We start from the raw sequence: 27679 nt of genomic DNA on the forward strand, positions 1-27679 counted from the left end.
CTGGAACGGGCTCAGAATGCAACAGGTGTCCCAAGATGGGCCAGGCCCTCTGGCACAGATCAACACGGGGCGAAGGGCAGGCAGAGACCCTGCTCCCTGCTTTGAGCCCACGCCCATGATGTGCTGCTGACCAAGTTCAGTGGGAAAAGCAGGCCCTACACCCTGCCCAAAGCAAAGTCACTCTGCACACCTGGGCTTTTCCTTCCAGCATACTCAGCAGAGGGGGCCAGGCAGGAAGGTTGCAAGAGCAAACAGAAGCCCGGAAAACAACACAGAAGTTGAAAGCGGGGTTTTCATTGTGTAACAGACCTGTCTTCCTATCCCCTCCTGGTTCATGACCAATCATGATGTGATAATATTATGTTGAACTATACAAAATTGCCTTTTCTGTGGGTCAAAATGGGCAATTATGTATGGCTCCTTTTAATAGTAATAATGAAGTTACACTTATTGAGGGCTATGTTCTAGCACTTTCCATAAACTATCTCAATGAATTTTCACAACTGTCCTGTGACATAGGAACTGTTAGGGCCTCCATTTTACAGATGAGGAATCTGAGGCGTAAGAGCTGAGAAGCCGAGTGTCCAACGTACAGAGACCAGCAGGGAACTCCAGGCTGGCCAGACTCTAATACCCCGGCACTAAGCTATGGCCTGGGCTTCTTCCATCAAAGCTGAGAAAATCAACTCTCCAGGTGCCTGGGGCAGAGGAGATGGAGAAGGAAAGGAGGTCCAGACACAGTCCCATGGGCTCATGGCAGCAGCTCTGGATTTACACTTCACTCTGGCCAAGCCGTTAATCCCTATGACCTTGGGAAGCTGTCTTCACCTCTCTGGGCCTCAGTGTCCTCATCTGTACAGTGGGGATAAAAAGAGTCTGACTTGGCCTGGCAGACGCGAGGTTCCGTGCGTGTTCAGGCCAGGAGTGCGGTAACTATCCTTATCCCAGTTCCGAGGCCTTCCCCTCCCAAACTGGAGAGGCTGCGGCAACAGGTGGCCCTGAGCCCAGGGCGGGGCGCCAAGAGCTGAGGAGCTGGGGAGCAGGGGCCAGCAGGCCGCACTTTGGGGGCAGAACCTCATCTGGAGGGCGGGGACAGGGGCTCACTTGGGGGTGGTGATCGGGTTCCCCTGGGGGGGTGGGGCCCTCCCCTGAACCTGTGATAGGGGTGAGTAGGGTTCCCTAGGCAAGGCCGTAGGGTACAGACTCACCTGGCGGGCGGCGGCGGCACCTCGGCCTGGGGGTCCCGGGGGTCCCTTCCTCTTGTGCATCTTCCAGGCTGGATGCCCGGGCCACTGGCCACCTCGCCTGGCCTTGCCCTGCCTCCTCCCCCGGGGCCTATCGCCGCGCACGCGCACTTCCTGAGCCCCGCGCCCCTCGCTGGTGCCCCGCGACCGCTGACCCCGCGCCCTCGACCCCCGGAGTGGCCGCCTCACTTCCGCCTCGGCCCTGGGGCGCCGCGGCACCGGAGCGCAGCCACTGGACTTGCTGGGCCCGCCGCACTGAAACTACAACTCCCGGCAGGCAATACGCGGCACGCGTGCGTACTGCGGGGCGGTGGGCGGGGCCGCGGGCTGCGCGGGGAAAGAGGCGGGGCGTGCGTGGGTGTGAGGGCGGTGCTAGCGTCGCGTATGCGCGCGACGGTGCGGCGGGTTGCGCGGGAAAGAGGCGGAGCGCGCGCGCAGGTGTGAGGGGCGGTGGCGGCCGCCGGACTTTCGGCGTCTCGTGGCCACCTGCGGGCTCTGGCTTCTCCTGGCGGCCCTGATCTGGGCATCCCACACTTTTAGGGGGCCGGGGTGGAGTTAGTGTGGGTCTGGTCACCGGAAGTCGGGTCCACAGCGCTCGGGCTTCGGGACCTACCCGCCCTTCAGCTACAGACTGCCAGCCGCCCCGCCTCCGTGAGGGCCAACTTTGCCTTTTATTTTCCAAAAAAATCCTAACGCAAATAATTTAACCGAATTGTTCCCCAACAGATCCAGGCAGACCTACTCAGTTCCTGATAAGGACAGAGGGACCTTGGCAACTTCAGTGGCCCAGGTCGGTTTGGGCTTGTTTGGCCCCCCAGGGCTGGCAGGAGCTGGTCTGTGGCGACTCCTGCTTCCAGGGCCCCAGGCATCCCCCACAGGGCTTCCTGACCCTTCGAAGGGCCCCAGGTGGCTCCTTCCAGAATCCTCAGGTGTCCCTGGAAGGGTCTCAGGCCACAGCCAGGGGGGAGGGGGCTTCACATAGCCTGTCTCAATTTAGGGACTAGAGCTGGGGTCGTCAGGGCTTCCCTGGATGGGCAGATGGGTCGTTCCCTCCGCTCTCTGCAACGTGGAGGAGGTTTTCTTACCCGGTCATGGCCCAAGGTGGCTGTGACTCCGCCCAGCTTGGCCCCCGGGGGCAGCCAGATGGACTGAGGTGGGGTGAGGGTGGCTTCTGCCCTCAGCCAGGGTCACTGGGTCTGTACCCAGGGACGGGGACTACTTGTAATGATGGGATTTTGCTCGTTGTTTTCAGATTTTTCAAGAGAGGGATAAAATGAGTAAGAGGAAAAAGCTTCGGACTTCAGGTATTTGGACATTCGAGTTGACAACTGCTTTATTGCTGCTTCTGGTATAAGAGGAATGTAGGCTTATTTGTTGCAGAAATGCTAACATGATCACATCAAGCTCCTTGAAAAAAAAAAAAGGTGATTTAAAACATGCTAGTAAGAAAAGTATAAGTTGTGGAAAGTGCATACAGTAAAAAGTGAAAGATTTCTGGAGCTTCCCCCAATCTCTGGTGGGATCCCACGGTTAGGCCAGGGGTGCACTCTCAGAGATGACCTTTGAATAGAGCTACAAGGTCATTGGGTGTGTGGCTAAGTGTTCCACTCTGGAACCAAAACCCTGGATTCATCCCAGCTCTCAGGCTCCCTGTGTGATGGCAGATGACTTACTCTGTACCTCAGAGTACTATAAATAGAGGATAATAAAAGCACCTACCCTTTCCATTCAAACAGTGATTCTCAACCTGGTTGGGGGGAGGATTTTTGCCCCTCAGGACACTGGACATGTCTAGAGACATTTTTGGTTTCTACAACTGATGTGTGTGTGGGCAGGGGGGGTTGGTTACTGGCATTTAGTGGGTTGAGGCCAGGGATGTGCTAAATCCTACAGTGCACAAGACAGTGCCCACAATACAGAATGATCTGGCCCCAAATGTCAGGAGTACCAAGGTGGAGAACTCTGCCCTAGAGTTCATACGAGGATTAATATTTGTGAAGCATGAAGGATAGACCCTAGGTAGTACACAAGTGTATGCTGGTATTACGATTCTCCTTCCAGACTTAAAAAAAAAAAAAAAACCCAAAAAACAAAAACCTTTTCATTCTGAAATAATTTGGGGCTTACAGAAAACTTGCAAAAATAGTTCAGAGTTCTTTCTACCCTACCTCCAGCTTCCCCTAAGGTTAATGTCCAGCACAACCATGGGACAATGATCAATCACAGGACAGCATAAAAAGCCAGGGAATGAACCTCAGTACACTACTTCCAAACTTTTTCTATGTATACACAAATACAGTGTTTTTTACTGGAAAATAGAATCATCACACATGCTGATCTGCAATCCCCATTTTTTACTTTATCATGAGCGTCTTTACTTGTCAATATATATATGTATAATTTCCTCATGCACAAAGAAAAACACGCAATATTACATAGCTCCATTTCCCTGTCATTGTCGAAGATAATTTAAACTTCTTAAAAGTTTAGAAATGACTACTTACTGGATAATGAGCATAGGGAGTAGCACTCATTTTTTTTTCCCCACAATGTGGGATAGAAAAATTAGCAATGGATTGAAAATGTTTTGTGTAAGATGAGCAACAGGCTGCTCAGAAACACAGGAATTTCACTGACCTGGGTGGGGGAAGCTGGGGACAGCCAGGCCCACCCACAGCAGGTCATTTGGGGCCTCTCTTGGCAGTGGGCTCCCTAGCTCAGTGGATCCCAGGCTGGCCCAGGACAGCTGTTTCTGTGTGTCCTAGAGGGGGTGGGGACAGAGGAAGACGATTCTGGCAGGTGGTGAAAGAAGCCCTTCCCTCCCAACGTCTTTGGCCTTTGGTGTTGAACATAAGGTTCTGCCTTTAGTTTTTCTTAAATTAGTCCTGTGGGGACAGATCAGGAAGGAAATGGGAGGCTTTTCACTTCTGTTGATATTTTGGTTTTTATTTGGTGCACATGTCCATTGGATGAGCAAAGCGAGCTAGTGTTTGGGCATCTTAAGCCCAAACCAAATAAACAAAGCTGCTTGATTTCACCTTTCTTTTTTTTTTTTGGCAGATCACAAGATGGGAATATGCTTGTGTAAGAAGCATTCATTGGAGCCTTGCTCTGAGTGCAGCACTGGGGTGAACACCTAAGCAGGGTGGGGTGAAAGGCAGGGCAAGGAGGAGATCAAAGGGTGCAACAGACTCAATTCCTGCCCTCATAACCCTCAGGGTCTAGTCAGGAGAGAAAGAAAAATGCTTCTCACTGAGAGTGCTAATCAAATACATAGCAGTACGGTAAAGTTCTAAATGGGCACACCATAACTTACAGAATTCAGAAATTACAGAAATGTCATGGTAGTCTACTGGAGCACAAACAGCCGAGTGAATGCTAATAAGAACCCTGGTGATCAGTATTAGGGAGAGGGAGCTTGTTCAATGGGTTTACTTCAAGGTATGTAAGGAGCTGAGGTTGGAAAGGGTCTACCTGACTGACCTCCAGAAAGATCAGTCCAGGGTCTGGTTTGCCTTTTTGTTCTCTCTGTGGGGTCAGAGGCACAGCACATAGTAGGTGCTCAGTAAATGCTCAGATACACTTAGGTATGCAGGCTCTGGAGTTGGACTGACTGGATCCCATTCCAGATCCCTTGGCCTCCATATGCCTCAGCTTTCTTATCCATAAGATGGGTGTAACAGTGGGAACCCTACCTTGAAGTTTATCATAACACACCCAACTTCTCAGGACAACGTCTGTCATGGAACTCACTAGATTCAACCCTTATCATTTGTTTTTTGATAATTAGGTTGGGGCCAGGTTTGGGGAGACCTTAGAAGTCAGCCGCTATTGGCAGTTTCTGTGTAAGGAAGTTTCCTTCACTCAGCAAATAGGTGTTAGGCTCCTCATTTTTTTTTTTTTTTCAGTGATGGGGAACATACCGCAGAGATACAAGGGACCAAGGGGCAGCTGGGACATCACTTCCCTAGCACTCGACCCTAGGTCCCAGTTTTCCCAGGACAGATAATCTGCAGGCATCACGGAAAACTAGAGTTGCACATAATTTAGTCCTGTCTGTGTTTCCTGGTGGTGATCTCTGTTTTACAAATGTGTTTATTCAGTTATCTACCAAGTATTTGTTGAGCACCAACAATGTACTAGATGACCTGCTAGGCACTTGAAACTCAGCAGAGATAGGCCCCTCCTTGTATTGAGGGAGACAGAAAATAACCAGTACGTCAGATACTGGCAAAACAACAACAACCAAAACAACAAAAAACTGAAGTTGGGGCGCTTGGGTGGCTCCGTCAGTTAAGCTTCCAACTCTTGACTTCAGCTCAGGTCATGATCTCAGGGTTGAGATCAAGCCCCATGTCAGGCTCTGCACTGGGCGTGGAGCCTGCTTAAAATTCTCTCTTCCTTCCCCCCCCCCCCATCTCTCTCAAACAAAAACAAAACAAAACAAAAAACAAAACTGTGAAGTGATTAAAACAGAGCATGAGTCTGAAAGGGGTTGTTGTATAGAGAAGTCAGGGATGGCCCTTTGCAGCAACATTTGAGCTGAGACTCATGGAAGCCAGTACGCACCTGTCACCACCTTCCTAGAGAGACAGTTGGCTGGGCCAGGTTATCTCATATAGTTTGGTGCCAGGCTACCTCAGGATTCAGTCTCAGTCATAACCAGTCCTTGGGTAAAAAGCCTTTGAATCCCATGGCCACCTAAACTCTTGGACAAGGTGCCATCCCATCTCTCTCTCCAGGCTAGAGTCAGAGCAGGGGGTTTCTTACCCTTGGAATTAGCTTGCTCGTGTTGCAGCAGTGGCCCTGCCAGGTTTGGTTGTCAGCCATGGTAGTGCATGCTCCCTGCATCTCCCATCCCTTCATCTTCCTTTCTCTCTAAATCAGGAGGAGGAGTCCGTCCTCTGAAGGCCCCAAAGAACCCAAGGCTCGGAGACTCTGACGGCCCCCCCCAGAATTCTGAGTGGGGCTCTTTGTGTCTCCCTGAAGAGTCAGAAGGCAGATTAGAACCCATTCCCTCTGCAGAGCAGAGGACAGAAGAACCAGTACAGACAGCCTCCAGGTAGGTGGCTTGGAACATTCCAGCAAGCCTCCCCACCGACAGTGGACACAGCACAGCAGCCCAGTAGACAGGATGCAAAGGGGAGGGGACCAACATGACTCATCCAACTCCACACCTCCCTCTGGGGGCTCAGCGGCCCTCCGGTTGCTTCTCAAAGCCTTCTTCCCCAGACTCCCCTCTCGAGCAATAAAGGTTGATATTTTAACCATGAGCAAGGAAAACCTTGGATTTGTCAAGGTCACTTAATAATAGAATGCATCTGTCCTGTCTGCTGGTCAAATCCATGTTTATCCCACATTCCTTCTTCACCAAGAAAGGACTGATGGAGTTGTAGGTCTGCGAAATAATAACCCATGAAAGGGGATAGCAATTACGTGTCAGACAGTGGGCTAATGATAAACACTTTACACCTATCCATTTGTTTAATCCTCATGGCACTGTGAGGTAGGTTTTTATCCCCATTTCACAGGCGAGGACTCTGAGACTTTGAGAGATCAAATGATGTATTTGCCCAAGGCCACTGAGCTGGTGCAGCGCAAGCTGGGGATCTGGCTGTGTCTGGCTCCCGTGCTCCTAACCACCGTGGTTTCCCAGCTCCCCCCCCTTTTTTTTCCTCAGGAATATGTAATTAAGCACAGTGGGGAAAAAAGGAAGATCTGGAGAATAGTTTGTTCATGGGGTTAAACCGCATGTAACTAGAGCAAAATAGAAAGGGTTAGCAGGAGTTAGGAGAAGGAGGGTTCCTGCTACCAGAAGTCCTCAGAGAAAGCCTCATGGATTGGTCTACCAGATTTTCTGAGTAAACAATTACAGCACACGGTCTGATCAAGAAAACTGTTTTTGGAGGTGGAAGATGTGTGATCTCAGGTCATTGCAGTCTTAAGACAAAAGGTAGCACTGCTGTGTGTGTGCTCTGAAGAGGAGCCACATGTCACACCTAAGCCATTCTCCCAGGCGCCACAATATTAGTCTGCTCCCCCCTCCTGGCGAGGCCAACAGGGCTCGTGGGGTCCCAGGCACTGCCCATCTTGCTGGGTTCCCACCCTCTTTTTTCTAGTTTTGTTTTTAAAATGTTTTATTAAGAAATACCACGTGCTGGGTGCCCGAGTGGCTCAGTCGGTTAAGCGTCTGGCTCTTGGTTTCGGCTCAGGTCGTGATCCCAGGGTCCTGGGATCAAGCCCTACATTGGGCTCTGCACTCAGCGCAAAGTCTGCTTAAAGATTCTCTCCCTCTGCCCCTTCTCCACACATGTGCTCGCTCACTCTCTCAGATAAATACGTCTTAAAAAAAAAAAGAAATACCATGTGCATAGAAGTATAACAGAAAAGAACAATATAAAGCAAACAAACAACACATTTATGTTGAGAAATGAAATCCTAACTAGTACCCTACAGGCCACCCAAACAACCCATTCTGAATAAAAATTTTCAAATAGGGGCAGCTTGGTAGCTCATTCGTTAAGCATCTGCCTTCAGCTCGGGTCATGATCTCCTGGTCCTGGGACTAAGCCCCTCATCAGGCTCTCAACTCAGCAGGGGGGTCTGCTTCTCCCTCTCCCACTGTCTCTCTCCCTGCTTGTGCTCACGCTCTCTCTCTCTCAGATGAATAAATAAAAAATCTTAAAAAATTTTTCTGACAGACTCTTGCTATCAGTATCTAGATTTATTCTATCTCCATCAGCTCCCCAATACAATTTAAACCTATTGTGAAAAAAAAAAACCTATTACTGTATCTTCATGCTTTTTCCTGTTCCCCTTCTAAAGTTAAAGTCTTAGTTTTAGTTCCAGGTTTTGATGTGTTTTCTTAACAATATACGCATCCACATTTATTTATTTATTTATTTATTTATTTTTTAAAGATTTTATTTATTTGAGAGAGAGAGAATGAGAGAGAGAACATGAGAGGGCGGAGGGTCAGAGGGAGAAGCAGACTCCCTGCCGAGCAGGGAGCCCGATGCGGGACTTGATCCAGGGACTCCAGGATCATGACCTGAGCCGAAGGCAGTCGCTAACCAACTGAGCCACCCAGGCGCCCACATCCACATTTATTTAGATAAAACCATAAGTCTCACATGCTTTTTAAAAAGACCTAATTTTTTTAGAGCAGTTTTAGGTTTACAATAATTTTTTTAAGATTTTATTTATGGGGCGCCTGGGTGGCTCAGTCGTTAAGCGTCTGCCTTTGGCTCAGGTCATGATCCCAGGGTCCTGGGATCGAGCCCTGCATCGGGCTCCCTGCTCCGCGGGAAGCCTGCTTCTCCCTCTCCCACTCCCCCTGCTTGTGTTCCCTCTCTTGCTGTATCTCTCTCTGTCAAATAAATAAATAAAATCTTTAAAAAAAAAAAAAAAAAGATTTTATTTATTTATTTGAGAGAGAGAGAGACCGCGTGAATTGAGCAAGCAAGCACGAACAGGGGGAAGGGCAGAGGGAGAGGGAAAAGCAGACTCCCCACTGAGCAGGGAGCACAATGCGGGCCTTGATCTCAGGACCCCAGGATCATGACCTGAGCCAAAGGCAGACAGTTAACAGACTAAGCTACCCAGGCCTGGCTTACGATAATATTGGAGAGAAAGTATGGAGATTTCTCATAGCCACCCCCACCCCCTGCACACACACCCCCATCACCATCCCACCAGAGCGGTACATTTGTTACCAAGGGTGAACTTGCACTGACATATGATAATCACCCACAATCCACAATTTACTTCAGAGTTCACTCTGTGTTGTACGTTCGGTGGGTTTGGGCAAATGCAGAATGACATGTATCCACCATTATAATCTCATACAGAGTACTTTTGATGCCTCAAATCCTGTGTTCCATCTGTTCATCCCTCCCCTCCACAACCCTGGCACCACTGATCTTTTTATTATCTTCATAGGTTTGCCTTTTCCAGAATGGCAAAGAGCGGCAATCATACAGTACCTACTTAGCCTTTTCAGACTGGCTTCTTTCACTTACGAATATGCCTTTAAGTTTTCTCTCAGTCTTCTCATGGCTTGATAGCTCATTTCTTTTAGCACTGAATAATACTCCATTGTCTGGATGCACACAGTTTATCCATTTACCCACTGAAGGCTGCCTCAGTTGCTTTTGCATTTTGGCAATTATGAATACACCTCCTTTTTTAGACACTTTTTTGTTTCTGTTTTTTTAAATCTACAACTTCATTTCTCTAGAATTTACAGAGTTGGGGGTTGGAGTGTCATTCCAAATGAGAATTCCTGTTCTTATCTTAGGAGCCAATTCCTGGGATTATAAGAGTAAACTGCTGCCAGATCAGGCAGCTTGGATTCTAAATGTGGGCCTCTGCACCCTTCTTGGCAGCCAAATGTCACCCTAGGTGCTGCTCCCCTTTTCCATCCCACCCTCTCTAAGCAGGTGCTTCAGGGCCTCCCTTACAGGAGACTGAGCACACTTTGCCTTTGGATTCATCTATTTGCCTCACCACACGCACTGACAGCATCCTAGGACTTCAGAACCTCCTCTGTTTTGTCTTTCTCCACCCAGCTCCCATGATGAGGAAGCAGGAGATCCCTCCAGGCTCCTCGGGCAACCAGAAGAGGAGCCAGTTCCCGCTCTTCTTTCCCAGGTGAGCCTGTTTTAGGGCCTCATGTATAACCAATGACACTGCTTCCCTGAAGCTGGAGTTCTTGTCTCCATTCCTCACCAGCAGGCTGACAGGCTGGTGAGACTGCGCTGGGGACGGAGGGCAAGGGCTGCATTTGAGGCTGCAAGAAAGGAACTGGTTTAGCGTTTGTTTTCTGAAACCTCATTCCTCCCCTTATCTTTATTGCTGTTTTGTTCTTGTTGTATCTGGTTTACAGAACTCAGCCAGGAGGTTTGTCCCCCAGTTTGCAAAACCCAGGAAGACAGTGACAAGACAAGCAGAGCTGAGGGAAGAGGACCTTGGGGGTGGAGCCCCTAAAATCAGTCAGGTGAGCCCAGTAGACACAGCTTCTTCTTGGCCCAGACTTGGCAGCTGAGTTCAACCTTGGTTTTCTTTGACACTGGCTAGACCTGTACTTGTCTGCGTGCGCCTTTTCCGTACAGCATGCTACAGATGTCTGTGGAGTGCGTGCCAGGCCTGTGCGAGGCGCTAAGGACAGCTGTGCCTGCAGCAAAGTGGTCAAGGCCACGGCCCTCTTCCCCAGGTTGCATGAGAATAGTAAAAACACAGAAAGACAGCCCATATTCTCTCCCTGAACCCCTTTACTTCTTGGAAGCTTTTGTGTGGCTTGGGGCGGGTGGGGGAATGGGTCTTACAATATACTCTCTCATCCTTTCCACTCTGAGCCCCGGGGGTGATGATGTCTCTGGCAACAGAGGCCCCTACAAAAGTGAGGGGTGGGCATTTCTGGCAGCCGTGTTTGTAATCATCCCAAACTGCGAACACCCCAGATATCCTTCAGTGGGTGAATGGCTGAACACACCATGGAACACAACCTAGCAATAAAAGAGAGACAAACTAGTGAAACACGCAACAATCTGGATGGACTTCCAGGGCATTATGTGGAGTGGGAAAAGCCAGTCCCGAAAGGTGATACACTGTAGAGTTCCGTTTGCATGACGTTATTGAAATGAGAAAATTGCAGAGATGGTGGGTAGGTTAGTGGTTGCAGGGTGTTGGAGCAGGGTGGGCAGGGTGGGAGGGAGGCGAGTGTGGCTACACAAGGCAGCACAAGGGATCCCGTGTTGGAGATTTTCCATATCTTGTCTGTGTGGTGGATGCACAGCCTCCACCACGAGGGGACTGTATAGAACTTCATACACACACGCAAACAAGTATAGGTCAAGCTGGAAAGTCAGATAAGGTCGGTGGGCTTTATCAACGTCGGTATCTGGGTTGTGATATTGTGCTCGAGTTATGCAAGATGTTACCATTGGGGGAGACTGGGTAAAGGGCATGAGGAGTCTTTCCCCTCATTTCTCATAACTGGATATAAATCTACAGTGATCTCACAAAAAGTTTAATTTAAAAACAAGGGGTCGGGGCGCCTGACTGGCTCAGTCGGTGGAGGATGTGACTCTTGATCTCGGGGTTGTGAGTTCATGCTCCATGTTGGGTGTAGAGCTTACTTAAAATTAACTAAGTAATAAGAGGGGTTTTAGCTTCACTGTTGACTGAAAATGTGCGGGAAACACTATGCGTAACTCAGCGGCTGGTTGCCCATGGCTTCACTGAAGTCAGACTGACAGGCTCTGGCCTTCAGTGGTCTGATATTGGCAGTGCAGACCCTCCTAGGAAGGTTGGGCTTGATGGGTGTAGAGAGGTATCTCCCTCAGCGCTGATCACTGTATGAAAGAAGCGTGGGAAGGGGGACAGTTGCTGTCTATAGAGTGCCCTTGGTTACAAACCTCAGTCCCTACCTATCAAATGTAATTATTTGCAGTCCAGTTTGAAGGGAGAGTTGATGGCATGGATGTGAGGGGAAAGGAGGTGATGGGTTGACTCCAGGGTTTGGGGCCTGAATAGCTTGAAGGATGGAGTTGCTGAAGTCGAGAAAGGGAGCCTCTGAGGGCACACTCAGGAGCTGGTGTTGGTCGTGTATCGTTGGAGGTGACCAGGAGATACCAGGTGGAAATGTCAGCTACCAGCATCCAGAGTTGGGGGAGATCCAGGGGCTGCAGTGTTTCTTTAGGTTTAGGCCTGAGTGCCTGGATTGAGCTGACATCCTCCTAAAGGACAGTTAGCTGTCTATGTCCCAGCCAGAACCCTCCTTTCCCACCCTGCTCAGGTCATCTCTATCTCTGTTAGGGACAATTCAGTTCTCCCTCTTGCTCTTTTAGGTTTTTATCTTGAAATAATTATAGACTCCTAGAAAGTTGCAAAAACAGCACGGACCCAAGTGTCCCTCAATAGATGAATAGATAAACAAAACATGGCATATCCATACGATAAAATATTATTCAGCCTTAAAAAGCAAAGACATTCTTTTTTTTTTTTAAGAATTTATTTATTTGGCAGAGAGACAGCGAGAGAGGGAACAGAAGCAGGGAGTGTGGGAGAGGGAGAAGCAGGCTTCCCGCTTAACAGGGAGCCCTATTCGGGGCTCGATCCCAGGACCCTGGGATCATGACCTGAGCCGAAGGCAGACATTTAACAACTGAGCCACCCAGGCGCCCTAAAAGCAAAGACATTCTGACACCTGCTACAACATAAATGAGCCTGGAGGACATTATGCTCAGTGAAGTAAGCTAGCCACCGAAGGACAAATACTATAGGATTCCACTTATAGGAGGTCCCTAGAGGATTCAAATCTGTAGAGGCAGGGGCTTCTGGGTGGCTCAGTCAGTTAAGCGTCCGACTCTTGATTTCAGCTCAGGTCATGATCTCAGGGTCATGGGATCGAGCCCCACATTGGGCTCTGTGCTGGAGCCTGCTTAAGATTCTCTCCCTCTGCTCCCCCACCCCTCATGGCACACGCACACACACATTCTCTCTCTCTCAAAAAAAAAAAAAAAAAAATTGTACAGGGAGAAGGTAGTTGGTAGATACCAGATGCTGGGAGAGAGGGATAGGGACAGAGTTTCAGTTTGGGAAGATGAAAAGAGTTCTGGAGATGGATTGTGGTGATGTTTGCACAACAATGTAAACGTACTTTATGCCACTGAACTGTATGCTTCCAAAATGGTTAAGATGCCGAGTTTTATGTAATGTGTATTTTACCGCAAAAACAAAACACTGCAGAGAGGTCCGTGTGTGCTCTCCTCCGGTTTCCTCCAGTGGTTACATGTTCTATAACTAGCATCCATTACTAGCATCAGACAGTTGACATGGGCAGAATCCACAGGCCCCCTTCATTTTTGTATCCTTGATCTGTCCAAGAGCCTCCGTGTGCCTGATGCTGGTGGAAAGGAGCTGATGGAAGGAGGGTTCCTGTGTTTCCAGGTCCCCCTCCAGCTCTGGCTCTAATGTGCCCAGCCCTGGTACTGAACCCTATTTGGGTGCATCGTGTTCAGCATCGGAGACTTTGTACAGGGGCAATTACAACTAGAAACATCCTGGGGCACCTGAGTGGCTCAGTTGGTTGAGTGTTTGACTTTTGAGCTCAGGGTCATAAGTTTGAGCCCTACATTGGGGATGAGGCCTACTTAAAAAAATCTTTATTTTTTAAATTTTTTTTAAAGATTTTATTTATTCATTTGACAGAGAGAGATAGCAAGAGAGGGAACACAAGCAGGGGGAGTGGGAGAGGGAGAAGCAGACTCCCCGCTAAGCAGGGAGCCCAATGTGGGGCTCGATCCCAGGACCCTGAGATCATGACCCGAGCCGAAGGCAGATGCTTAACGACTGAGCCACCCAGGCACCCCAAAAAATCTTTAGAATGGTTGATTATTGAAGGCTCAAGGCTGTCTTTTTCTTTCCACAGGAAACACCACCAGAGCCCAGTGCCCAGCAGGCCAGAAGCCAGCTGTGGGAGGAGTCCCTAGGGCTTGTTCCCTGGGAGGCCAGGGAGCTGGGTGCCCAGACCCAGGTAGACAGCACCCACCCTGAGCACAGAGACCAAAACCCCATGACACCTGTGCCTGGCAATGGGAATCCTCAGCCCTCAGCCTCCATCGATGCCTCTCCAGAATGGGGGACAGTGCCCTTGGCCTCCAAGAGGGCCAGCCAGGACCACCTTTCGGAGCAAGGAGCCAAGACACCAGATGGTGAAAGCAGGGAAGGGTGTTGGGTTCTAGGCTATCATGGCCAGAAAGGGCTCCTGCTGAGCAGTGACGCTGAAGAGGAGTCAGACCAAGGAGCACTTCAGGGAACAGGTGCCAAAGGGGGAGCAGGGGCTGACCTGCCTGAGAGGCATCAGGAGGAAGGAGACGGCGTCCTAGGTCCCATCACTCAGGATCCAGAGCCCAGATCTGCAGCCCAGGGCCTCTCTGACCCCATGCAGATACCCAGCAAGACTGGCAGGGAAGCAGAACAGAGTTGTAGCAGCCCAAGACACTCCTCCCTTGAGACCATTGTCATCACAGATGTGAGCACAGACCCCACCGAGCCAGAACAGAGGGCTCCAGAGGTGGCCAGGCCAGATGAACAGGCCAGTACCAGAGCACCTACCTGTCCCAGGGGGAAGGCCCCTGATGGAGGCTGCAGTGGGAGCCTGCTCAGCTACGTACCTCTCGCTGGGGAGACAGGACATAGAGGGGAGGCAGGGTGGGAAGACAAGCGCCCTGGCAACACCCCGGGGGGCCCTGCAGTCTCCCTGGCTCTGGATCACAGGGTAAGAGAGCCCACAGTAGGTGCTGGAGATTCCAGTCTTCTAGCCTCGGAAATGGGCCCAGGTGTTGATCAGACAGAGGGGCTCGGAGGTGTGTGTGCATTGCCTTTGCTGTTGCAGCCCACACATAAAAAAGCCACTGAGTTAGGTCGCCAGAGCCCTGAACGAGACCTTGAGGGGTTCAGTCTGTCTCTTGGAGCCCTTGCTCCACCAGTGCACAGAGAAGCTGTGGGCGGCCCTTCCCAGGAGACCAGGGCCTGCCAGGACAGCATAGATGCCCCCACGGACCCCACAGGCTGGTCTGAGCCCCCTCCTGGCTCTGCAGACCAGGCTGTGCTGGGGGAGTCCCCGGCCCTGGAACCTGACTTCCTGCCAGACAGCCAGATACGGGATGCCCTGGAAGCCCCTGACTTTGAAGCCTCACCTGCGCAGGTAAGAGCTTCCCCACGTTATGGCAGACCATCCCAGGATAGGTGTCAAGTGGCGTGAGCCTGTCCCAAGCCACCCGGTAGGGGGTGTGTGGAATTTGGGGTGCATGGCCATCTGTTTATATAGCACACGGGTGTAGAGGAATGAGTTGCAGCTTTGGTGGGTATGGAGTCAGTGATTTTCCAGAAAGGACAGACCTGCCTTTCTGTAAGGGGTCTGTCTGTGTGGGAGCTGAAGAGCCCCAGGCAGTGACACGCATGTATTCTGTCAGCCTAGGCAGAGTTGATGGAGGTCCTCCCTTCCTTGACTGGAGCCCCCAGTTCTACCCACCCTCTCCACACTTCAGGGCCTGGCTCTAGCTGCAGGTTTCTGAGGGATATAAAGAGGATGCCTGAGACCTTGAGGGGTCACTTTGAAAAAGCCAGCCACGTCAAAGCTGGGTTTGGGGGAGAGGACTTCAGTCCCCAACTGGAGAGAGCCTTTGCCCATCTTAAGGGTCATTTCAGGGTCCTCATACGATTTTTTTTTTTCAAACATAGACACAGAATTTTGCTTTCCTGCTGGAATTTGTAGGGACTTTGCTTTCTTCAGGGATCTGCCTGCCCAGCAGGCTGTGGGAGAGCTACCCAACATCACCTTCCCCAGCTGCCGAGCCTGTGCAGGCCATTGGCATTCACCTGTCCGGGGGCGGGTGGCAGACTTGCTTTGGCCCCGCCCCCAGGGAAGCACCACATCCTTGACCATTGGCACGCCTGAGTCTGGGTTAAGTGTTTTGCAGTCACACTCTGAGAGGTAGGTGGTTCTCTTTCCACATCCTGGGTGTGGTTCAGAGGCCGAAGGAGTTCAGGCACCTGCCCCAGGTGACACAGCTGGGAGGGAGACAGGCCGGGTCTGCTCCCAGGTTGGCCTGATTCCACACCTGTGCCTCAGATGCCCTGACCTGGAGCGCAGAGCCCAACTTGCTTCACAAACATCGGGCTCTGTTTCTTCGGCTGTCCTGTTGAGATCTTTAAAACATTAATTCAGTTACATGCTTATCAAGAGCCTGCTCTGCCAGGAGTCAACAGATTGGGCGTGGTCCCTGCCCCTGTGAGGTTTGTGGTAGTACCGTTCCCACCTCTCTCCCAGAGTGAACATTTTGTACCCTATCATTTCAGCACTTAGAGAGTCTTTTCATACGACCCGGCCCTGAAACACAAGCATAGTGTTTCATCTGGTACCCAGCTGAGGAAAGCCAGCTGCTGCAGCCACAGAGGGGAATGTGGCTGGGTTGGGCAAATGTGGGTCTCCAAGGCGCCGCCTTCCCAAGGGAGGGCCAAGGGTCATTTCTGGCCCTTCACAGTGTTTATGTGCAAGGTGACTTCAGACCAGGCCCTCCCTGCCACATGTGGGCCCCCGGCTCCTTGTGCCACCCATTTCTCGATCACCAGATGAGCAAGATGATGGAAAGTAAGTCACAGTGCAGCCCAGTCCTAGAGTTTGAACACAAGCACCTGGGATAGGTAGGTGTGCAGGTGCCAGCACGGCTGAAATCTTATAACTAGAGCCTCAGCCCGTGAACGATACAAACCCCTCCCTTGGAAAGAAGAGTCTAAGCTACTCCCAGTCTCTGCCTGTTGGGCAGTGGCTAAAGGAAGCAGTCGGGATATTTAGTGGCATCCAGCAGGCAAAGAAGCAAGCCCTTCCTGATGGGCTGCCAGTGACTTTGGGCTTTGAAAACAACAAAGAACCCGCAGTGCAGGGAACTGGCAGACAGCTGGGGTGGGCAGACCTGACAGGTCCTCCAGGGGCGGAGGCGCTGCCCTGACAAGGTTGCTGACGTCTGGACACGTTTTGTTTTGATACTGGGCGTTCCCGGACATGTCAGGGCGACCTCGGCACAAGCAGGTTCCCACAGAAAGGTACCGATGGAGCGCGGCAGGAAGACCTGGTGGACAGGGACACTTGGGAACAGAGTGCAGGTGGATGGAGGGTGGCAGCAGCGGCCTCCCACCAACAGGCCCCCCTCCCCCGCAGCGGGACAGCTTATGTGAGCACTGCTTCAGAGGAGGCAACTGGGGGCCTCACAGAGGTTACACAGAAGTGACAGACCAGTTTCAAACCCAGGTCCCCTCCCAGGAAAGCATGGTATTTTCTTCTTGTAGTAGCTCCCTTAGGACCTGACACTCACCACAGGGCTGGTGGAGCCTCTGTACACTGCATGACGAGTGTCATTTAAAAGCTGATTCCAGGGCCTGGGTGGCTCAGTCAGTTAAGCATCTGCCCTTGGCTCAGGTGGTCCTGGACGGAGCCCTGTGTTGGGCTCCGTACTCAGCGGGGAGTCTGCTTCTCCCTCTCCCTCTGCTGCTCCCCGTGCTTGTGCTCTCTCTCAAATAAATAAATAAAATATTTTTTTAATTGTTTTAATTTTTTTTTAAGATTTTTATTTGAGAGAGAGAGAGAGCATGAGCAGGGTGGAAGGGCAGAGGGAGAGGGAGAGGCAGACTCCCTGCTGAGCAGGGAGCCTGATGCGGGGCTCGATCCCAGGATCCTGGGATGATGACCTGAGCCGAAGGCAGATGCTTAACTGACTGAGCCACCCAGGCGCCCCAGTAAATAAAATCTTTAAAAAAATAAAAGCTGATTACAAGTCCCTCTTGGGTCGTAGAGTGATGGCTTCCAGCACATTCAGTACAAGGACTGCCCTTGTGTCAAACATTTACACAGTCCTGGTGGGAGCAGTGGTTGGAATGTTAGGAGGGGGAATATTCCTCAGGGCCAAGAATGGCCCGGTGAGTTGGGTGAATTGTATTTTATTCAGAGTCACTTACATGAAACAGTAGGCCAGATGCCTGGGAGGTACTGTGTTGTCCACAGCAGGCACTGCTGGCACTTGGGTCCAGATCGTTCTCTGGGGCGGGGCTGTCCTGTGCAATTTTGGGTGCTGAGCAGCACCCCTGGCCCCTACCCACTGGATGCCGGTAGCACTCCCCCCACCAAAGTGTGCTGACCAATGTGAAGTGCCTAGGGGTGATCATCCCCCCGTGAGAACCGTTGGGCTACAAGCAGTTCTTTGCGTCTGTTCTTGGGATTCAGGGACAATTTGCAGGTGTAAGCTATAGCTCAAGGCCTTCATCCCATCCCCCACCCGTCAGGGGAGAGGGGCCTGCTTTTGAAAGGACGTCTTTGGAACAGATCCCTTCTTACTCTAGGACTTTGGTCTCCTCAGAAAGGCCATGGATTGGCCACTCTACCCCAGCCTCTTTGCCTCTTTTCAGAGGGACGTATGTCCCCTCCATGATTGAGCTTGACATTTTCCATGAACATTAAACCACTGTTGACATTTTTTTTTTTTAAAGATTTTATTTATTAATTTGACAGAGCGAGCGAGAGCAGGAACACAAGCAGGGGGAGCGGGAGAGGGAGAAGCAGGCTTCCCGCCGAGCAGGGAGCCCGATGTGGGGCTCGATCCCAGGACCCTGAGATCACGACCTGAGCCGAAGGCAGACGCTTAACTGACTGAGCCACCCAGGCGCCCTCACCGTTGACATTTAGAAACTTAAGCTTCTCCGGGTTATCTGGCTCTCTACCCTATTATAAATTTTTCCCTGACCATATATTTGTAAAATCTTTCCCTGGCACAAAACAGGTGGCTTACCTGGCCAACCTCTTCCCCTCAACACTGGGTGCCCACCTCGCTCCACTCAGCATCACTGAGGGTCTTCTCTGTACCTTTCTAGATACTGCAGGACGAGCAGGAGACAGTGCGACGCCTCAGCTGTCAGGGACAGAGCCATCGGCCAACACAGATCAGCCCTTCAGAAAGCACAGACTCAGCAGGGGACACCAGGGTCAGGCCTCACATTGCCCTGTCTGCTCCTTCTGAATGGGGAGGGTGATTGCAGCCCGGGTTGGTGGCCCCCAGGTCTAGCTGTCAGGGCATGCTGTCTCTTCGCTGCACCACTTTCCTTCTGCGGGAGTCTCTACCTCTGTGTTCCTGACACAGCCCAGGAGAATTGAGAGGTGCCCTGCATGTCCTCTTCCTTCCCAGTGCAGGGCTTAGCCAGCGAGGCCATTCACAGGTGTGTTCTCTCTTCATATAGTCGTTTCCTACGGGGACCAGGCTGGGCTCTTGTTGGCCTGGCACAAGCCCACATGCTGATGGAGGCCTTCTCACGGAGCTCCAGCTGAGGTAGGCAAGGGGGAGGCTAACCCAGGACTCTTGCCCCTGCAGCAGTCGTCCCTAAGTCCCTGCGAGGGGAGAATGTCGCTGCTTTCCTGGCACTGGCACCCCCGTACTCTCCCTCACCTCAGCCCTGCCTCTCCCTCCATGGGTCTCAGGAAGGGAGCCGAGCCCCGTCTTTCACACTGTGCGTGCCGCTGCTCCCCGCAAGTGGAGAACTGGTGATCCTCGATCTACAGCTAAACCAGAGTCTCTCCCCAGGGCCCCTGGGATAGTACCCCCCAGTTCCATAGGTTGTTTTAATGTACTAGATGTGTTTTTCTAGAGAGAGGATCTAGAGCTTACCCTGAATCTCTGTGGAGGGGAAGGGGACCCAGACGGGGATAAAAACCAGTGGCCTTGGGCCCGCCCCCACTCTGGCATCCAGAGGGCCCTCCTGAGGTCCTGACTTGTTCCTGACTTGCCCCATCTCCTCACTTGGCTCAGTGCCCTGAGGCAGGCTGCTTTTTCTCCCTCCTGCAGGCCATGGAGAGAGAGAAAGAGAGAGAGAGAGAGAGTGTGTGTGTGGGGGGGGGGGTGTTGGGGGGTCCTCTCCACCCCAGAGCGTCTCACGTCCATCACCTCCCTTTGTGTCCTTCCTCCCAGCCCTGCCAGCCGTTAGCGCTGGGTGACAGTCCTCTCCTGTAACCTTGTACTTGAACTGGTCTCTCTGCACAGGCTGCGGCTTATCGATTATTCATGGCCAAGTTTCTGTTTCTGTCTGGCAATTGGTGTGGAGGAGGGGTGAGGGACACAGCCCTTGGCAGAGTGTATCTCCTTTCTCTTTCTCCTCCTCTTCAGCGTAGAGGGTGGCCGCGTTTCCATCTCCTGCTCATGCACACATTTGTACCACCTGTTGCCACACACACACACACGTGCACGCACATGTGGGGATCAGGGGCAGTTTATAGCTAGAGTGACCCTACTATTGTTTAAGCAAAGAGAAGGGAGATTCATGTCTGAATCTCCACTGGCCTCTGATGTAACCCACACGGACATCTGGAAGCCCCCCAGGCAGGTCATGGGTCTGGTTCAGTGGCCCATGGCTGAGTGAGACATGCAGAGGCTAAGGCCAGGCCGGCCTGCCATCTCAGGGTGACTGAAGCGGGTGGAGTAGAACTGGAGTCCCTGTAGTGATAGCCCAGGAGACACTGCCACGCTGGGGTGGAGGAGGATTTAGGAACAGCTGTTGGCCTGAGTCCAGGAGGGCAGCCCTCTGCCCACATCCACAGGCCGCATGCATTAGGTACAGCCGGTGCTGTGGTGCATCTACCCCTTCCATAGATACTAAGGCCATCCAGTGCCAGCTTTTCCAGGAACTGCTCTGGGCACGGGGGAGACAGTGTGGGACAAAACACACAGCTTCCATCTGGTGGGGGTGGGAGGGTGAGAGACAAGCAAATTAGTCAGATGGTGGAGTGTTGAGAAAAAGACAGTGAGGAAGGGGTTAAAATTTTAACATGGCGATCAGGGAAGCCTCCCTCCCCCCACCAGGAGGAGACTTTGGGGAAAGAACATTCCAGGGCCCTCAGAAGTGCTCAGGGAACAGCCAGGAATTCAATGTGGCTGGAGCAGGGGAGGAAGGGGAAGGGGGGCGATGGGGGCCTGGAGGTGCTGGCAGATGGTGCAGGGGCTTCGGGGAGGGGTGCTGGGCTGGGTTTCTATTTTCACAGCCCACCCCACCCCAGTGCTGAATGGGGGACAGGCTGTAGGGGCCGGAACAGGGGGCCAGGGAGGCTGTGGCAACTGTCCAGACAAGGACCGAGGTGGTCGGGAGAAGAGGCTGGACTCTGGGTGTGCTCTTGATGGTAGAGCCAGCTGGGTTGGCCATCAGCGCTCTGCCTCTGGTGGTTTCATATCTGGAAAAGGTATTAATATCTAGAGAAGACAGCTCCAGGCCCAGCAAAAGCCCCCAGAACAGAGTTTGGCAGAGCTGTCCGGTGAGGTCAGACCTCCTGTCTTCCCTCCTTTCCCGCCAGGACCTGTGTAGGGATCAAGGCCTGTGAAGCCGCCAGGATGGAGGATGCAACAGACACCGTGCACGGTCTTGTTGTTGAGCTCTCCAACCTGAAGTAAGCACTGGGCTAGGCTCCATGGATGAACGAGGCGGAAGGGGTGGCAGGGGGGATGGGGCCTTGGGGGATGGCAGGGAGGGCCCAGGGCCTGCATCTGCCTCTGTGTGTCCAAGACCTGTGCGTGTTCACGTGTGTGAGCTTATGTGGGAGTGTGAGCAGGCACTTGTGCCCGAATGGGAGGTGTAGTCCCCACTTGGGCGTCTGGTGGAGCACACACAGCTCCTGTTGCAACTTCCATGCAGCCGGCTGATCATGAGCGCCCACCGGGACCTGGAGGCCTTCAAGCGCCTCAGCTACCGGAAGGCGAGGCTGGCAGGGAAAGCCCCGGCACCCTACACATCAAAGGGGGCTGGGAATCTCCCTCCAGGGCAGCGATCCTGGAGGGATTTGTAGATTACTTCCAGACCACCTCAGGAGCACCTTGTGTGCATGCACGTGCACAAACTCAGGGCGCCTGTGCGTGTTTGCTCTGCACTGGCCCCCAGAGGTGCTGCCGCCAAACAGCTGGGAACATTCCCTCAGCAGACCCCGGAAAGCCTGCAGGGCCCTGTGTGCCCCCTGGTTTATCCTGTAAGGTGCTCCAGCAGGTCCTAGTGGGCCCTAGAAGCCTCCCCTCAGATGACCCGGAAGTCAGCTTCCCATGGGAAACAAAAGAGGCCGGGCCCATGTCAGCTGCCTCCCTTGGGAGTTGGTAAGGGACGGAACTTGCTCTCCCCCCGCACCCCGGGTTACGGCAGAGGCCACAGGCAGTCAGCAGGAGGCTGGCTGTGCTCCCCACCCTCCGGAAGCCAGCTGCTTCTGAGCAGAGCCCAGAGCCACCCAGATGTTTATCTGGATTTGCGAATTTCGTTCTTTAGCTCAGGTTATGGGAGGTTCAGAATTTGTTTCTTTCCTGGTGGAGAAAAGGGCTCCCTTTGTTGGTGGTACCTTTGTTTTTCTCCGGATTTCCATTTTATTTCTTCTGCTTAGACCATTAATAAATGTTTCCCTAGTGTGGATCTGTGACCTGCTATTTGGGGTTTGAGGTATTTTCAGTTCCTTAATGTTCCGCCCACCAACCTCCCTAACCACCTCTTTCTCCTTTTACTTCTCATCCTCCCCGGGAGGGCAGGTTGGGCTACTGCAGGGCCCTGTGAATCAAGGGGTCCCCACAAGTTACTGAATGTGTCGGAGTCTCCAGGAATGGGTGGCTGTGTGTGTGCACGTGTGTGTACACATTCAAGCACAGACACCCCCATATCGTGGAGCAGCAAGCCCACTGAGACATCATAGCTGATCACCCAACTGGAGAGCTGGCAGGTTTGCTTTCAGTTCAGATGGCCTTACCCATCCTCCGAGGCACAAGCTGCTTCTAGGCCCCAGACTGGAAGGAGGCAGTCCTGGGGGACTGTGACTGATACAGACACAGCTAGTGCCAAGCCTTACACAACCCTGATGATGTTGTCATAAGCAGGTGCTGCCGCCAAACCCATTTTATAGAACACAGTGCTTCTAAATTGGTGACCAAAAGGTTGACCAGACCCGAGACTTTATCAGTCCTTTGGCCTGTGACTCCCACACCCTGATTCCTACAGCCAAGGCAGGTCTCCGCTCCCACTGCCTTCTTAGACCCCGGGAAACCCCATGCTGGAGGGAAGTGGCGGGGGGGTCAAGGTCCCCCACCACTTCTGGCTGGATGTGCAGCTCCTCCCTTGAACCTGCCAGGACATGTCCATTCTCCTGGTTCTGTGGGTCTCAAGCCCCAGCAGCTCTGGTCTATACAATCAGCACTTGCAAACAGCTGGGGGTAACTGGGATGTTGTGTCCCCTAACTCAATTTGAAACTCTTGGGGCTGCTAAGGAGCCCTCCTCCGTGTCTTCTTTCTCCTCCTCCCCTCCCCGCTCCAAGCCTGGGCAGCAGGCTGTCTTCAAGGGTTGTCTCCCATCCCCAGCTCACCCCAGCTCACCCCAGCCCTCCTCCTTCGGTGGCCTCACGTCCTTTGGAGTTCAAGTCCAAAGCCAAGGGCAGAGGGGACCTGCAAAGTCCAAATCCTGCTCCCACCCAACTCTGGGAGACAGTGTGGGCTATTAGGGATGGAGCCCGGGTTCCCAGGCCAGCCGTTGGCTTGGGGGAAGAATTTGAACGGACACTTGCCACCTGCTGCCCTCTGGAGGCCAGAGGAGCAGACTGGGAGTAGGGATTCCCACAAACACAGCCCTGGCCCAGGAGAACTGGGTCACACTACCTGGGTGGTGATCGATCTCCATCCCTCTCCCATTTCTCCCCAGGCAGAGCCAGATCACCTCTGTGGTGCCTCCTGACCAAGGTCTTGGCTGGCCCACCCCCCCAGGACATATTCCCATCCTTTGCCTAGCCCTGCACCCGCGCCCCCAAGTCCTTCCCTTGTTCTGAGGAGTCTGGCGTGTGACTCCCTGGCCCTGTTGCTGAGGCATCTGTGAGGACCCTAACATTCACTGAGGGCCTCCTTGGTCAGGATGATTTGAAGGAGGAGGGAGGGCTTGGTCTAATTGTCTCTCAGTTCCCCTCTCAGATCAGGCCCCCGCCTCCAATGTGGAGAATTCTACCTATTTGGCATGTCATTGTGTGAGGGATGGTTGGAAGGGAGTTTGAAAATTCCAAACATCATAGAAATGGCTTCATGGCTCTAACCTGGCAGCGAGTGCCGTGCTCAGAAGTGCTGGGGTGACCCCTCAAAACCCCACAGTCACCCTGTGGTGCCCACTTCCATTTCTCAGCATAAAGCAGCTCACCCAATGCTCCAGGATCAACCAGAATCCAAGTAACAGGTGGGGACATGTGGGGGCTCATGGATGCAGTCAGGATAGAAAAGAGGTGCCCCAGCCCCTCTGGAGCTGTTCACGCTACCTCATCCCAAGACCTGGGCTATTACGCTGATCCATTCGTAAGCATTTATTGAGCGCTGACTGGGTGCCCAGTGCTGGGGAAGGAGGGCCAGGGTCCTGAGGGCCACCTCCTTCCTCATGGGGGCTCTTTCAGCTGTGCTCTCAGGCCCTGCTCTCTTACCAGGCCTCCAGGCTGGGGCAAGGGCCGAGGGACAGGTCCCTGCAAGGTGGATCTTCCCGGAAAATACATCCTCCATCGAGCCTGGGTCCCCACACCCAGGGGAAGGCAGCATCTCCATCCTCCCTGCACCAGTCTCCTAGGCAGAAGTGGAGGGGCAGCAGGAAGAGGGTGAAGGTCCAGAAGACTTCCCAGCACCTTTGGAACCTGGATTTTAAAAGGAGAAAAACAATAATAGGGTATGATTCAATGCTCCCAAAGTACGGGTTCAAACTTCAGGGCTTTGGGGCTCTAGCGCCACCTGGGGGCTGCTCCTAGAATAGCACCCCTGTGACATTCCAGGCCTGGCCAGCCCAGGGTGGGACCCAGAGCTGGACACAAAGCACAGAAACTCTAATTCTGGCTGGCTGTGCTGCCCCCTGGTGGCCGCAGGGCTCCGGGGACCCCAGATTTGTTACACCCAGAACATTACAGGAGGCTGGCCTTTCTACCAGTCTGGTGGTAAGGGGGGCTCCACCCCACCCTCCATGCCTGGGGAAGGGAACTTTCCTGTTCCCTCCAACTTAAGAGAAAAAAGAAGGTTCTGAGACCATCATCTCTATGTCCCCTCAGCTCCCCCCACCTCCCAGGTGGATCTCATTGAATCTCTTGGGGGAATAGTATCTACTCAATTCTTCGGTCAAATGTTCCCTGCACAGCTGCCGGGGGTGAGGGTGGGGTTGTCCCGCCCAGTCACCTCCCTCAAGGAGCTCACACTCTGATGGGGAGGCTGTACCCACACAGGGCACCCAAAAGGGCAGCAGTATGGCCCAGTCAGGCCCACCTCCCTGTTGGCTGACTTCTGCAAAGACAAAGTTGCTAAAACAATTTCTGCTTTAAAACCCCACAGGAGCTGAGGCCTTTCACGTCTATAATAACAACCACTGCCACGTACGCTCAAGCTACCCAAAGCAGCCTCCCTGCTCCCTGGCCTTCCCACACGGCTGGGAGCTAGTTAGAAATGCAGGTCCTGGGGCCCCACCCGGACTTGCAGAAGACCTGCAGAATTGGAATCCACATTTGATGAGACAGGGTGACCCCACGTGGCGGGCCAAGCAGTGTGGGGAGAGCCAGACCTCAGGGAGGCTTCAGCTAAAGATTTCATAAGCTTTCACCCCAGCTGCCCTCCTGAGCTGATCCACACACAGCAAACTCCCGATGTTCCTCTCCAAACATACATTTCCCTGGGTGCCAGGCCCCTCTCCCTCCTTGCTGCCATGGACACTTCTGCCTGGAGGACTAGTGTCCTCACGATCCAACCAGTCAGCTGAGGTCTAACACACTCAAACATGCAGACCTGGTCTTGCCCCTTCCGTGGTTCCCTAGTACCCAAGTCCAAGACCTATAGGCTCTTCCGCTGGCCCCCAAATCTCTGACACCTCCCTCTCTACCAGACATGCACCCATTTTGTTCCAGATACACTGAACTTCACTAAGTTCCTGAATGAGCCCCAGTGCCTGGGCTACACTTCTAGCATCCATCAAACCAAATTAGACTTCCAGAAGTCACTTCCTCCAGGAAGCCCTCCTCGACCCCTTCATCTGGATCAGGTGCTTCCTCTAGACTCCTCCATTCAGCACTCAGCACACTGTTTTAAATGCCGTTCTCCCTTCTACCTTTTTCCACTGCTGGTACAGCCCAGCACTTGGCACAAAAGGCACACAAGCGGGCGCCTGGGTGGCTCAGTTGGTTAAGCGACTGCCTTCGGCTCAGGTCATGATCCTGGAGTCCCAGGATCGAGTCCCGCATCGGGCTCCCTGCTCGGCAGGGAGTCTGCTTCTCCCTCTGACCCTCCTCCCTCTCATGCTCTCTGTCTCTCATTCTCTCTCTCTCAAATAAATAAATAAAATCTTAAAAAAAAAAAAAACAAAAACAAAAAAACAAAAGGCACACAAGCTATTTGGCAAATGAGTGAACAAAGGAGGAGCATGAGGAAGCTGGGGTTCAGAGAGGCTGAGAACTTCTCTCAGGCTGCACAGCTCCTAAGTGCCAAACAGGATTTGGAGCCCCTGCTATACCTAACTGCAGATCCTGTCACAAGTCCCCATAGCCTCCCTGACAGAGCACCCCATGCCTGGAAAAGGAGAGCAACTTCCCCATGGGCCCAGAGAGGTCCCCTGCGCAAGGCCACAGATTAATCCCAGCCCCAGCTTATTCACACTGGGCAACACTTCTAGAATATTGTTCTAAGTTTTCTACACTGATTATTTCCCCCCAACCCTCTAAAGTGGGCACTGGGGTTAATCCTACTTCACAGAGGCCCCGAGGGCTTAGCCACAAGCCCAGGGTCAGCCCCCTCCACACCAGGTCCCCCCAGCCACCTGCACAGGCTGCTCCTGCTCGGCGATGCCCTGAGTCCTGCGTCCTTGCCTTGTCAGGCCGGGACACCTTCTTGCCAGCTGAGTTGCGGGTGGTGTAGCTGTAGACAGAGGTGTAGCCCTGGCCAGTGAGTGGGCAGAAACGGCGTGTGTGGGCACGGTCGCGCGTGGCACCGCACTGGGGGCACACGTAGTCACGCAGGATGGGACACAGCACTCGGCCCGCCTCATCCTTGAGCACGTGGGACTGGTAGATGGCCCGGGACTCGCCGTTGTGTTTGCAGAAAGAGCACAGGCGTTCAGGAGCTGGTGATTCCGGGCTGGGCCTCTGACCCCCTGGTCCTGGAGCTGGCTGTGGCTGGGGGTCCAGCCTGGTTTCGGGCTCCTCTTCCCCGCGCAGAGCCCCCACCAGGCGTGCCAAACCCAGGTAATCTGTCCATAGGTCGAAGGTTCCCATAGCTGGGCAATGTGTGCCAGGCAGAGGGGCAGAGAGAGAATAAACCCTGCGTGCCCAAAGCTCGTCTTTCTACCCCTTCCTCTCTGCCCCTCCCTTCCCCTCTCTGGAGCCTAGGAGTCTGGGCTGTCAGTTCCCTCCTTATACCTCCAAGGGGGTGTGAAGGGGGAGGAGCAGGCTGTGGGAGGTTCCTTACTGTCACAGGGGGTCTTGCTGCTGCTCCCCCATAAATGCACCTGCCAGGGGATGCATGCTCTCTGGGTGGGCGGGGGGCAATGGGGGGTGACAGGACACAGGCTGCAGGGGGCCCCCACCACAATTGGGAGACACCCCCCCAGAGGGCACTGGGAGGGCTACCCCTGCCTACCCCTCCTTGGAGGAGGCCTGTGAGGCCTGCCACTCCTGCCCCACAGGGTGATGGCCGGGGGGTGGGGGGTGGTGGTGTGTGTGTGTGTGTGTGTGTGTGTGTGGAAGCCCCACCCCAAAGACAGGCATTGATGTAGTCAGTAACTTAGTAACTTCTGTCTTCCTTCCCTTGGGCTGGCGGGGGAGGAGCCAGGTGCCCCTGGGCTCTTTGTGGAAGGGGGGAGCTACTGATGCTCCATTTGTCTCTGGAAG

At 53.0% G+C, this 27679-nt stretch overlaps 3 protein-coding genes across 10 annotated transcripts in view; 1 reads left to right on the forward strand and 2 right to left on the reverse strand.

The window, feature by feature from the left end:
• Positions 1-1341, reverse strand: part of CC2D1A (coiled-coil and C2 domain containing 1A) — a 15004-nt gene extending 13663 nt beyond the window's left edge. For all 4 annotated transcript variants that reach the window (XM_078054637.1, XM_036066466.2, XM_036066465.2 and 1 more), the window contains exon 1: positions 1209-1341. In XM_078054637.1, the coding sequence (XP_077910763.1) occupies positions 1209-1268 (60 nt within the window). In that variant the 5' untranslated portion in view covers positions 1269-1341. The remainder of the gene's footprint in view (positions 1-1208) is intronic.
• BRME1 (break repair meiotic recombinase recruitment factor 1) lies at positions 1281-24425 on the forward strand. 5 transcript variants are annotated; one of them, XM_078054645.1, is made up of 11 exons: positions 1281-1537; positions 1971-2034; positions 2497-2548; positions 6132-6306; positions 9815-9896; positions 10132-10242; positions 13678-14955; positions 18672-18782; positions 19035-19123; positions 21133-21225; positions 24257-24425. In XM_078054645.1, exons 1-11 carry the CDS (start codon positions 1281-1283, stop codon positions 24423-24425), a joined length of 2481 nt encoding a protein of 826 aa, XP_077910771.1. The 5 variants fall into 5 exon arrangements, with proteins under 5 accessions (XP_077910771.1, XP_035922365.2, XP_077910777.1 ...); XM_036066472.2 differs by lacking the exon at positions 24257-24425 and adding an exon at positions 21471-22224; XM_078054659.1 differs by lacking the exon at positions 1281-1537 and adding an exon at positions 1642-1682.
• On the reverse strand, positions 24320-27069 carry NANOS3 (nanos C2HC-type zinc finger 3). Its single transcript, XM_036066494.2, has 2 exons — positions 26611-27069; positions 24320-24457 (listed from the first exon to the last, which is right to left on the reverse strand). The coding sequence occupies exons 1-2, from the start codon at positions 27062-27064 to the stop codon at positions 24390-24392; spliced, it is 522 nt and encodes a 173-aa protein (XP_035922387.1). The 5' UTR covers positions 27065-27069; the 3' UTR covers positions 24320-24389.
• Between the last annotated feature and the right edge of the window lie 610 nt (positions 27070-27679).

The sequence above is a fragment of the Halichoerus grypus genome, chromosome 1, assembly GCF_964656455.1.
Source record: "Halichoerus grypus chromosome 1, mHalGry1.hap1.1, whole genome shotgun sequence".
NCBI classification, from domain to species: Eukaryota; Metazoa; Chordata; class Mammalia; order Carnivora; family Phocidae; genus Halichoerus; species Halichoerus grypus.